General features: G+C 40.3%; 1 protein-coding gene across 1 annotated transcript in view; it reads right to left on the bottom strand.

Annotated features, from left to right (window-relative positions):
* The window catches only part of gek (serine/threonine-protein kinase gek), an 83,691-nt gene that overhangs the window by 58,544 nt on the left and 12,127 nt on the right, over positions 1 to 13,020 (bottom strand). The window contains 7 exon segments of the mRNA XM_074109510.1: positions 2,899 to 3,016; positions 4,571 to 4,724; positions 5,926 to 6,047; positions 6,534 to 6,620; positions 7,344 to 7,474; positions 8,681 to 8,735; positions 9,784 to 9,934. Coding sequence (XP_073965611.1) covers positions 2,899 to 3,016; positions 4,571 to 4,724; positions 5,926 to 6,047; positions 6,534 to 6,620; positions 7,344 to 7,474; positions 8,681 to 8,735; positions 9,784 to 9,934 — 818 coding nt within the window.

Raw genomic sequence — 13,020 nt, 5'->3', positions numbered from 1 at the left:
CTATACTCTATGCCAGATCATTTTAGATTAAATGTAAACAACTACGGCATTAAACCAATCATAGACAATCTCTGTTTAGTGGTTTAAATAAAAACATAAAAATCGAACTCACACGAGTTACATAAGGTTTAAAATGTATAGAGTAATATTTGCTGTGGGCTTTAGGTTATTTTAGTTGTATATAGCTAGTGTCTCACCACTACCGGCGTCTAACGGCTGTCCTCCCGACCTCAGAGTAATATTTGCTGTGGGCTTTAGGTTATTTTAGTTGTATATAGCTAGTGTCTCACCACTACCGGCGTCTAACGGCTGTCCTCCCGACCTCAAGAGTAATATTTGCTGTGGGCTTTAGGAGGTTATTTTAGTTGTATATAGCTAGTGTCTCACCACTACCGGCGTCTAACGGCTGTCCTCCCGACCTCAAGAGTAATATTTGCTGTGGGCTTTAGGAGGTTATTTTAGTTGAATATAGCTAGTGTCTCACCACTACCGGCGTCTAACGGCTGCCCTCCCGACTCAAGAGTAATATTTGCTGTGGGCTTTAGGAGGTTATTTTAGTTGTATATAGCTAGTGTCTCACCACTACCGGCGTCTAACGGCTGTCCTCCCGACCTCAAGAGTAATATTTGCTGTGGGCTTTAGGAGGTTATTTTAGTTGTATATAGCTAGTGTCTCACCACTACCGGCGTCTAACGGCTGTCCTCCCGACCTCAAGAGTAATATTTGCTGTGGGCTTTAGGTTATTTTAGTTGTATATAGCTAGTGTCTCACCACTACCGGCGTCTAACGGCTGTCCTCCCGACCTCAAGAGTAATATTTGCTGTGGGCTTTTGGAGGTTATTTTAGTTGAATATAGCTAGTGTCTCACCACTACGGCGTCTAACGGCTGTCCTCCCGACCTCAAGAGTAATATTTGCTGTGGGCTTTTGGAGGTTATTTTAGTTGAATATAGCTAGTGTCTCACCACTACCGGCGTCTAACGGCTGTCCTCCCGACCTCAAGAGTAATATTTGCTGTGGGCTTTAGGAGGTTATTTTAGTTGTATATAGCTAGTGTCTCACCACTACCGGCGTCTAACGGCTGTCCTCCCGACCTCAAGAGTAATATTTGCTGTGGGCTTTAGGAGGTTATTTTAGTTGTATATAGCTAGTGTCTCACCACTACCGGCGTCTAACGGCTGTCCTCCCGACCTCAAGAGTAATATTTGCTGTGGGCTTTTGGAGGTTATTTTAGTTGAATATAGCTAGTGTCTCACCACTACCGGCGTCTAACGGCTGTCCTCCCGACCTCAAGAGTAATATTTGCTGTGGGCTTTTGGAGGTTATTTTAGTTGAATATAGCTAGTGTCTCACCACTACCGGCGTCTAACGGCTGTCCTCCCGACCTCAAGAGTAATATTTGCTGTGGGCTTTAGGAGGTTATTTTAGTTGTATATAGCTAGTGTCTCACCACTACCGGCGTCTAACGGCTGTCCTCCCGACCTCAAGAGTAATATTTGCTGTGGGCTTTAGGAGGTTATTTTAGTTGTATATAGCTAGTGTCTCACCACTACCGGCGTCTAACGGCTGTCCTCCCGACCTCAAGAGTAATATTTGCTGTGGGCTTTAGGAGGTTATTTTAGTTGTATATAGCTAGTGTCTCACCACTACCGGCGTCTAACGGCTGTCCTCCCGACCTCAAGAGTAATATTTGCTGTGGGCTTTAGGAGGTTATTTTAGTTGTATATAGCTAGTGTCTCACCACTACCGGCGTCTAACGGCTGCCCTCCCGACCTCAAGAGTAATATTTGCTGTGGGCTTTAGGAGGTTATTTTAGTTGTATATAGCTAGTGTCTCACCACTACCGGCGTCTAACGGCTGTCCTCCCGACCTCAAGAGTAATATTTGCTGTGGGCTTTAGGAGGTTATTTTAGTTGTATATAGCTAGTGTCTCACCACTACCGGCGTCTAACGGCTGCCCTCCCGACCTCAAGAGTAATATTTGCTGTGGGCTTTCGGAGGTTATTTTAGTTGTATATAGCTAGTGTCTCACCACTACCGGCGTCTAACGGCTGTCCTCCCGACCTCAAGAGTAATATTTGCTGTGGGCTTTAGGAGGTTATTTTAGTTGTATATAGCTAGTGTCTCACCACTACCGGCGTCTAACGGCTGTCCTCCCGACCTCAAGAGTAATATTTGCTGTGGGCTTTAGGTTATTTTAGTTGTATATAGCTAGTGTCTCACCACTACCGGCGTCTAACGGCTGTCCTCCCGACCTCAAGAGTAATATTTGCTGTGGGCTTTAGGAGGTTATTTTAGTTGTATATAGCTAGTGTCTCACCACTACCGGCGTCTAACGGCTGTCCTCCCGACCTCAAGAGTAATATTTGCTGTGGGCTTTAGGAGGTTATTTTAGTTGTATATAGCTAGTGTCTCACCACTACCGGCGTCTAACGGCTGTCCTCCCGACCTCAAGAGTAATATTTGCTGTGGGCTTTAGGAGGTTATTTTAGTTGTATATAGCTAGTGTCTCACCACTACCGGCGTCTAACGGCTGTCCTCCCGACCTCAAGAGTAATATTTGCTGTGGGCTTTAGGTTATTTTAGTTGTATATAGCTAGTGTCTCACCACTACCGGCGTCTAACGGCTGTCCTCCCGACCTCAAGAGTAATATTTGCTGTGGGCTTTAGGAGGTTATTTTAGTTGAATATAGCTAGTGTCTCACCACTACCGGCGTCTAACGGCTGTCCTCCCGACCTCAAGAGTAATATTTGCTGTGGGCTTTAGGAGGTTATTTTAGTTGAATATAGCTAGTGTCTCACCACTACCGGCGTCTAACGGCTGTCCTCCCGACCTCAAGAGTAATATTTGCTGTGGGCTTTAGGAGGTTATTTTAGTTGTATATAGCTAGTGTCTCACCACTACCGGCGTCTAACGGCTGTCCTCCCGACCTCAACTCGGCGATGGTTTGAGCCAGCAACGCGTTTTCGCGCTCAAGCGCTTTCAGGGCCGCGCGGTCGCCCGCATTCGATGGAGCCTGGAACAATAAAGATAAGTTCTAGAATGTTCTGTGTTAGCTTGCAAATTATGTATTGTAATAAAGAACTGTAGTGGTGATAGTCGGATTTGTGTGATTTGCGTGTTCTTTTACAGTGTTCAAGGAAGAGCTGATCACATATTTGTTACATAGACGTAACCACAGAGTACATATATAACAGAGACACCACCTAGTACAAGCAAATGGTATCACCCTAATACTGGCTATTCAACTGGCTATTTTTCTTTCCTTTGATTTACCAATAGATGGCACCAGTGAGAACACAAATAACACGATACGTATTGCCATCTAGTGAGACACTAAGGATATGGTACACTGACAACAACCAACATGATGCATGATGTCTCTGTCTTATTTACGTCAGTAGAAGAGAATGGCATGTTTCTCTCAAATAGTTTTGACGAATGTGAGCAAGCGCGGGGCAAGCCCAGCAAGCGCATTCCGGTTATTTGCCATCTAGCGTCACAATTGCAAAACACTGCGAAAGCCTCATAGCTGAAATGTAGCCACATGCAGCCTATACTTTCGTATTCTCAATTTATTATTTTTATGGTGTTTCTTATCTTCAAATTAAGGAGTTGAATTAAGGTTGATGTGAAGTTGTGTTTATAAAATATGCTAGTCTTAATTTTAATCTTAATATTTCTACTTAATTCGGCTTATTCACATTTTATAATTTACAAATGTTAATAGTAGTGCCATCTATTGCTGTTTTTTTGTATTAAATATAGCTTGTAGGGATTGGTAGGCCATGATTGTAATAAAGAACTGTAATGGTGATAGTCGGGTTTGTGTGATTTGCGTGTTCTTTTACAGTGTTCAAGGTAGAGCTGATCACATATTTATTACATAGACGTAACTATCATAAGGTCGCGGGTGAGTAAAATAATTGTTTTTAGTTCGTTGAAACTTGAATGATTTGAATTAAGTTTTTTTTGAAGAATCGATACAGCGGCGGCCTTACCCATTGCGAGGCTCCGGGCGGCAGGTCTTTGCGAGGCCCTTTGCTCTTCGTGAAAAGTATGTGATGCGAAAATATAGTTAAAAAAAAATCTTACTACTACTTATCTTAAAATTACCTTACATGTGTTAATACCATATAAAAAATAACCTAAGCGTAAAAAAAAAAAAATAAATACAAGCTTTTTTTTGCTGACTGTACTTTTTGTTGACTGTACTTGCATTGTCACCCAAACTACATTTGCATACCAAATTTCAAGTCGATGCTATTAACCGTTGAAGAGTTCCGTCCTGCGGAGACGATCCTGGCTGGACTACCAGAATGTCATTATTAGATTATTGTATTGTGACGCGATTTACACAAGTACTCCAAATATCAAGTCAATCTGACTACTGGAAGTGGGTCAAATTTAACTTGCAAGATTTGATTACAGACAGACAACGGGACAGGTGAAACCAAATAAAACCTTGTAAAAACAGCCTTTATACTATAACGAAGGTCTGGCTGCCGCGGACTCTTGCTCTAAAAGTAATGCATGATTCAATAAATTCCTTGCACGTTAAGACAGTTACCTGGCTGGGCGCGTTCTTGGCAGGACTGAGCGGGGTGGCAGGCGCTCCCAGGTCGGACAGCCGCGAGCCCGCCGTGAACGTGAACCCCACGAATGGCAAGTGCAGTCCCGAGAACGCGGACGAAGCCGACGGCGGCGGCACTGCTTCTGACAACCTGACACAACACATACTGTAGAGTCGCCATTATTTAGATATTTCGGAGCGGCAAACGCGATCAAAAATATCGAAACATTAACTCTGATGGTGATTTTCCACCGGCGAGGCGAGACGAGAATTGAAATTTGTATGCATTCTCGCGCGCCCGCCGCGTGCCGCCGCGGGCCGACGCGGGCGCTGCCATACAAATGTCAATTCTCGTCTCGCCTCGCCGGTGGAAAACCAGCTTAACGTGCTGTCTGATTAATTTTATTTGACGGATAAATGTGACGCCGTCTCCGTCTATTCGAACAAAACAAACAGAGACGGCATCACATTTATCCGTCAGATAAATTTATATCATGGATGGTGAAACAGGGGGTTAGAATAATAACACTTTGGCACGCACACAAGAACATGTCATGTAATGACAGCGGGATTTTGACATTCACTCATTCATTTCATTAATTCTCCTTTTTTGCAATCAGTTCTTCATACTACCTATAACAATGGGCTAGTCCTAAAAAAAACTAATTATTCCGTCAGTTCTATCTATCACCACCAGCTCACAACCGCGTTACGAACTCAACCAGAGCTCATCTTAAGAGCAACACAACCATTCACCACGCTACCTGATGTTAGATATAGTGTAAGTTGGGTGTTGTGTGTGTTCTTATAGTGTGGAGGAGGAGAACCGACTACGAAAATCTTGAAAATAATTCTACTATACTTGGTTTGGATAGGTATTTAACTAAATGTTAACAAAACAACGTCAATTGGTGTCTTAAATATTGAAATTCCCCATTAAACTATCTAAACATTTACATTTCTGTATTGAAATACACTAGTCTAGTTTAAATTACAATGATAGATAAGTAAAATGTTTAAAATCCTTGAATGTACCAAATCTGGCAGCCGAAGTTTGTTTACATTCAGTTAAATACCTATCCAAACCAAGTATAGCTTGAATTTTATGCCGCTGCACGAGCCAGCAGAAGTGGAACTATAGTCGTCTACCTAATCTACATAGTACTACATATTTTCAAGTTTTTATAGCATTTTCCATTTATTGTTATTTGAAAATGAAAATGAAAATTTTATTATTACACACAAGCAATATTACATTTTTAGTAGTATACAGTGGACCCCAAACTAGGCTGAGCCTGTATCTTGGGGCCCGATTTATTTTTTATTATATTTGCGTGGTGTTATTATTATACCTGATGTCAGTGTCGTCGACGTCGAAGTTGGAGGTGTCTGTGGGGCTGGCCACGTCGGGCACGAACGGCGCCTGCATCTCGCGCAGCGCCTCCCACTCCAGCCCGGCGAACCACGAGTGGTTCTGCACGCAAAATAATACGCATTCAATATCATCACCGTCATTTATAAATAAATATCATGGGACACTTGACACCAATTGACCTAGTCCCAAACTAAGCAAAGCTTGTACTATGGATACTAAGCAACGGATAAAACTTATTTTTATACATAGATAAATACATACATAAATACATATTAAACATCCAAGACCCAAGAACAAAGATTCGTATTATTAATACAAATATCTGCCTCGGCCGGGAATCGGACCCGAGACCTCAATCTCGTAGTCAGGTCAGGCTCTCTAACCACTTGGCCATCTGGTCGTCATGACTTGAAATGCGCCATGAGCTTTACGTGAAAGAAAACATCATGAATATAGGCAAACAAATAACAATAAATGGACCCTGGTCTGCAATAAACGTGTATTATGGTAAATCGTATTTTTACAACTGTCATCTACCCCAACCAAAAATGTTTACTTATTATGTAATTTTTTTATATTATATACCTTGAAATCTTGCAGTCCGTTCCTCCCGAGCCTACAGTCCGCGGCGCAGATCAACCTTCGAATGAGATCCTTCGCTTCTTCTGATACCTGCAAAATACACAAGTCCAAATGAACATAGTTTTTTTTGAGATTGGTTTTTTGGAATCTTTTTGTATTTTTTATTTCAATTCCAAATTTTTTGTAACTTTTACGGTCATCCCGTAAAACCCATATCGAAAATACAAACTGAAATATAGATGCATAGAAAAACCAGAAAAATAAGACCAGTGCTGGGAATCGAACCCAGGTCCTCGGCATTCCGTGCCACGTGCTGTACCACTACACCACCACTGGACCAACGTTGTTTTGCCATATCAATTTTATAGTCTGACAATTAAGTTTTTTTTTGTATTTGTATTCATGTGAATATTTTTCAAGGCATATATAATAACTAACTTATTTTAAGTGTGTGGGGATGTGGTCTATAACTGACAGTTACGAAACTCATGAACATTTTGTATGGGAAAATGTTTTTTCTTTTATTTTTTCGACAATTTTTCAATGTTTTTTAGTTATTCTGCTATTCGGGACGGATTCAAATACAACAAATCATAAACCATGAAAATCGGTCCAGCCGTTCTTGAGTTATAAGTGTTCTAACAAACACGACTTTGTTTTATATATATTGATTTAACTAAGTTGTCTCAAGACTTCACATCGTTTCTTACGACAAAATAATTACGCTACATGTGCCAAAACCTTGTTTCCTCCACGTAGGAAAAAATTCAGCTCGATCCCCCCCCCCCCCTCCTCTTAGAAGAAGGCACTGACCTGGGCAGCGTGTTCGTCGGGCGGCGGGCAGTGGAACGACCGTCCATGGTTCATGATCTTGCCATACGTCTCTACCAGGGACTCCGCGTAGAACGGCGTCTCTCCGAACAGCATCTCGTACATGCACACGCCTGCAAACAACGATGCAATAGTACATTACTGTAGAGGCCGGGAAGTAGGGGGTTGCCGTGGATAGGGATGCGAGCCCGGCAACCCCAGGTTCCAGCCGAGGCCTGTATAGCGCTTTTCTCAAACATTACATGAAATAAAAATAAAAAAATCAAGAAATGAAGCTGGCGGGACGCTAGTCTGGTCGCCCTGTTGTGTGGCTGCTGGCGGCGGGCGGTGTTGCTGGGCGTGGGCCGCGTGCGTGTCGCAGAGCGCGCGTTCAAACAAAAGACGGTCGCATTGCCGGCCAGCGGCCTGCAAGGTTGTATGAAATCTCTTTGCAGGCCGCTAGAGTGACCGCGCGCACGCAGCGGAGCCGCAGCGCCTGCAGCGCGATACTTCTCGGCCTATTATTTGTAACACAACGTCAATATTTCATGTCATGTTTGAGAAAACACATTTGTACCATCAGCGAAATATGTGGCCTACCACCATGAAGTTGATGATCGTTTGCATGTCATAAAACAATAATGCCAATAGACGTGTCTGTCAACTTGAAAGTTCGGCTTATGGTACCTTGCTCAGAACATTAGATAAGTCTGGATAAGATATTGTAGGCTAACAAACCGCCACATACAAACCGATATCGGGCCTGACGCTTCCAGCATACCTGATACCTGCTCTGTCATATCATTATTATTTTCAATAATTTAGTATAAGATGTCAACATTTGCTTACAGCCTTAACAGTTAAATAAATTATGATGAATGACTTGTGAACCTTTTATTTCTACGAAGTAAAGCCTTAATCTTTTTTTCATATAGTTTTTATTGAAAGTTATACTTTGTTTACTGGCTACGAGCAAAGAAAAAAGGGACGTCATGGTTTTTTTTACCATTAGCACTTTTAGGTCGGAAAAAGGTGTTCAAAGTCGAAAGACTCGAAAAACTACTGAATTATCTATGGAACTACTGGTTGGATTGGACTAAAAACATTGTAAATAAGCTCTAGAATAACCCCTTTCAAGGAATAGGTCGAATTGAATTACAAGTCGCCCTGTATATGTTAACCATTTCAACAAATAGTAAAATAAAAGTGTTATATAAAAATAGGCTATGATTTTTGTTTTGCAAACTTATCAGTTTTAATGTAGACTTAACAGGAAGTTCTGGGACGTGGGTAAAACTATGAGCGCGAGCTAGTACGTTTGCATTTCTATTACTACTTACCTAACGACCACCAATCACACTCGGGACCGTAGCGACCTTGGCCATCCTCCATTGCCTGTAAAAATAAGAAATTATTAAACATTAAATTAACCAATGAAACAAGGATCTTTAAGTTCTTATTTATGCTGGATATAGCCACGAACATTATAAAAATATTTTTAAAAAGTTTCTACTTTTATTCGTGTTTTTTTATAACCTGTTTAAATTAATGGAACAAGGTAATTGTGTAAGTTTACGTATCTTTCTCAAGCGCTACTTTGAAGAGGGATAGCGCGCTAAAACCGCACGGCTAACCCATTTTAAAATGATGCGTTTTCTGCACTCGTCGTACAATCTACTATTTCACGACACTGCTCGAAAATGTGGCCATAGATAACCTAAATCCAGTTCACAAAACTGCTTATATTTGTACATTTAACAGCTGACTCATTTATGGCTCAACAACAATGTAGCACGTTACGGTAACAGGTCGTATCGGTCGTAGTATTTCGTAGTACGATACGACTTTTTCAGATATATTTCAGAATATTTTTCTTGGCCTGCTGAAACGACAATTAAAAAAACTAATCGTCTGCTGCATTTAAAAATTAACCAATGAAAGCGTCATTTATGACTTTTATAAGGTTTTTTTTCTTAAACCCATAATATGCACAAATGCCGCAGCATTAACTTTTTAAACCTGCCGCGCACTGCACTGCACTGGCAGAACTCCCATTGCGCGAGCTCCCATATATCCTCGTTATGTTCAGCTTGCTGCTGCAGCCAGGCTGCGTAGTGAGCAGAGACCATAATACAGTTTTTATTTTTTAAATATGTGGTTTTGGGTACTGGCCACAAAGAACGGACTTGTTTAAAAAAATAAAAATCGGCGAGAACCAAACGGGAGCAACACAGTCTTTGGACTGTTATTATTTGTTTTGTGATAAATGTTTTTTATTTGCTCGCAGTAGTCGTGAAAAGCACAATGTTTAGTCTCGGCCAAAAGTGCAATAGATGAACTCGCATTATTGAAGGCCTCCCGTTCGGGTCGGCCTTCGAACTAACTCGTCCATCTATTGTTTACTTTCCAGCTTCTACAACAATATACTATTTCAACCACGCACCCTCAATATCTCCGGCGATATGTAATCCGGCGTCCCGACGGCTACGTTGCTCTGCACCTTTCCATCCTCTCCCAGCCGGAGGCACGAGCCGAAGTCCGCCAGCCGTATGTGGCCGCTCGCGTCCAACAACACGTTATCTGGCTTGATGTCCCTGTAAAACAATATTTAATAGAACTGCTGATAACTCTGATAAAATGTTTAATGTTTATTTGGAAAAAAAACGGTACAACTTAAATGAACTGAAAAAAATACTTTTCACACCTTCAGAAAAGTAACTTTTCACACCTCTCATTCGGAAAAGTAGGTTTTGCTCCCTGACGACAGGGATCAAAATGCTACTTTTCTGTTCAAGCTACTTTTTTTAATTTATTCATTGGCATGTATCATTTCAATGTGCCAAATGAACACAGATCTTAATAAAATAATGGATTGTAATTTTATCGTACCTAATCGATTAAAAAACGAACATATTTCGTTTCGACTTAAACAACGTTATATGAAAGTTGATAAATTTTCGTCATATTTAAGAAATGTCACAATTTTACTGAAATCAAAACTATCTTTGGCTATTATTGTGATTTAATGAATATTGATATCCGATACCATTGTAATATTCGATTGGATTCGATTCTTTTTTTACATGTAAAAGCAGCACAAGGATACTTTATCTGTGGTGACCTTTCCCTATCAATCAGCCTATATCCGCCTTTAAAAAAAAAAACAAACAATCGTTTTGTTTTCGTTGCATAATTTTAATGTGAAAGTAAGGTGAAAGTGGTGAAATATAATTCAATTAGTTCTGAAAAATTTGCAAGAAAGTGAAAAAAAAATGCATTTTCGTACTATGAAACCACACACAAAGTTTTTAAAGCACTAGATGAAAACCCGGCTTCGCTCGGGTAAAATGTACCTACTCATAATAATGTTTGAAAAAAAAAATTGCCAGTGTAAAGACTGTCGTACGTACCTACTTATCGAAAAATTTGACGTATATTCCCAGCCTTAATATTATCACAAACACTTTCACAGCTAACCTACGTATCGGTATTTCACCAGTAGATAGTTCTCCTAAATCTTATTTTCCCAAATAATTATGATGTCAGTCTCATAATCAAAGAAATTAGACCAAAAGGGCCCCGTATACGGTACGATTCGTCTGTACGATCGATCTGATGAAAATCGACGAATCGTACCGTGTGTGGTGCCCTTAAGAGGTCACAATGGAGAACGAAATGCAAACCTGTGACACCTGTGACACGTGATGACGTGACACTTGCGTGACACTAACACCACTTTGATGTGATGACTTTGACATGTTTACTTCGCAACGCCATTATATACTTAGTAATTAATTCAAGTTTATATTGAAAATACTCGATAATCCGAATTTTCCGCCTACAAGTTGTCGACTCGGATTGACTAATTTTTTACGCACTTCAATTTGATGTGCATTTCGTTCGAGTCTACCGTACCCCTTGACGAAATTATTAATATAGATAATTTTTAAAGCATATAAAAGTCTTATCACGCATAATTATTGGAGTAGACACATTACCTTATAATATATTAAGAAGTGTTCTATCAGACCACATTTTTAATTTTCATTAATTTTGTTTGTTTGTTTGTTTATACTCTTTATTGTACAAAAAGGAAATACAAAAATGTTATACAAAAAAGAAAGTGCTAAGTACAAAGGCGGACTTATTCCTGAAGAGATCTCTGCCATTCAACCTTTGAGTGGTAGAGAAGAGCAAAAATGTTTATGGAATAATCAAGAAAAACTATCAAAAATGCAACGTTGCCAGCTCAGCAGGTATAAAATGCTGAACAATAATAATTATTTTTATATTGCAGAAGTTGTGTCTGTTTTCCCAGTACGAAAATACTTTTTTATTTCACTTGGCTCAAGTGGCTTTTTAAATACATAGTCTGTGATCATTGTTTTTCTATAGGTAGGGGGTTTCCACATGTAAAAGTAACATAAGTTACAATTTCATTACGTTTTTTTTTTTCATTAAAGATACAAAGGCATCAATGACATTCAAATTTATATCTTTAATAAAAACACACGCAATGGCAGCGTGACTCGCGTTACCTTTGCCGTGGAATGATCCAGGTAGGTACTATCATCAAAAGTGAATCCTGACCCACATTGGAGCGTTGTTGAATCTCAATGTGTTAATTTACTAAGGGTCCATAGTAGGTCAGGATTCACTTTCTTCAATAGTTGTTAATTAAAAATTGTTTCATTATTTTTACAGCATTTTATTTCAATTTTCCTCATAGTCGGTGTGAAAAGTTGTGTGTGTCACTTAGGAGCAAAATTATTTTCGTCTTGGGCGTTAACGCTTGAATCCCTCGTTGCGCTCAGGATTCTAACTTAGAATCCCTCGCTACGCTCAGGATTCTATTGGAGAATCCTTCGCTTCACTCTGGATTCAATGTACCGCCCTCGCCGTAAATACATCATTTTGCTCCCTTGTGACACAAATAACTATTTCCTCCCTGACGAGAGGGAGCAAAGTGCAACTTTTCTGTTCAAGGCTTTTGTTGCAAAGTGTTTTATTGCAAATGCTATTTTTTGAAGTTGATAATTGTAAAACCACACCATTTTCTATGCTGGTTGTTCTGTAATAATATTTAGAATTTTATTTAAAGTTCCTTAATGCTCGATGTGAAAAGTTGTATGAGCCAATCGGGAGCAAAATTATTTTAATCTTGGGCGTTAACAGTTGAATCCCTCATTACGCTCAGGATTCTACTTTAGAATCTCTCGCTACGCTCAGGATTCAATTGTAGAATCCATCGCTACATTCTGGATTCAATGTACACCCTCGCCGTAAATACACCATTTTGCTCCCTTGTGACACAAATAACTATTGCTCACCCCCAACGTTATGATAGCTATCAGCTCCACGCTGTAAGAACACATACAAATCACACAAACCCATCTATCACCACCAGCACTACCACACTACACTGACGCGTTTCGAACGCAATCAGAGCTCATCAGAGCAACACAACCATTCACCATGCTACCAGATGTTACTCATAGCTTGGTGAACGGTTGTGTTGCTCTGATGATGAGCTCTGGCATATCTCTAGATCTCTTCTGGTGTATCTGGTATATTTTCTAGTGTACCGCGATTGCCGCAAAGTGTATGCTGAATTGAAATCATGAATCATTTTAATGAGAAAGTAGTACGAAAACAACTGACGCGTGGCGTGTGCGATTTG

The sequence above is a fragment of the Choristoneura fumiferana genome, chromosome 29, assembly GCF_025370935.1.
Source record: "Choristoneura fumiferana chromosome 29, NRCan_CFum_1, whole genome shotgun sequence".
NCBI lineage: Eukaryota > Metazoa > Arthropoda > Insecta > Lepidoptera > Tortricidae > Choristoneura > Choristoneura fumiferana.
This window is presented reverse-complemented; position numbering and strand designations above follow the sequence as displayed.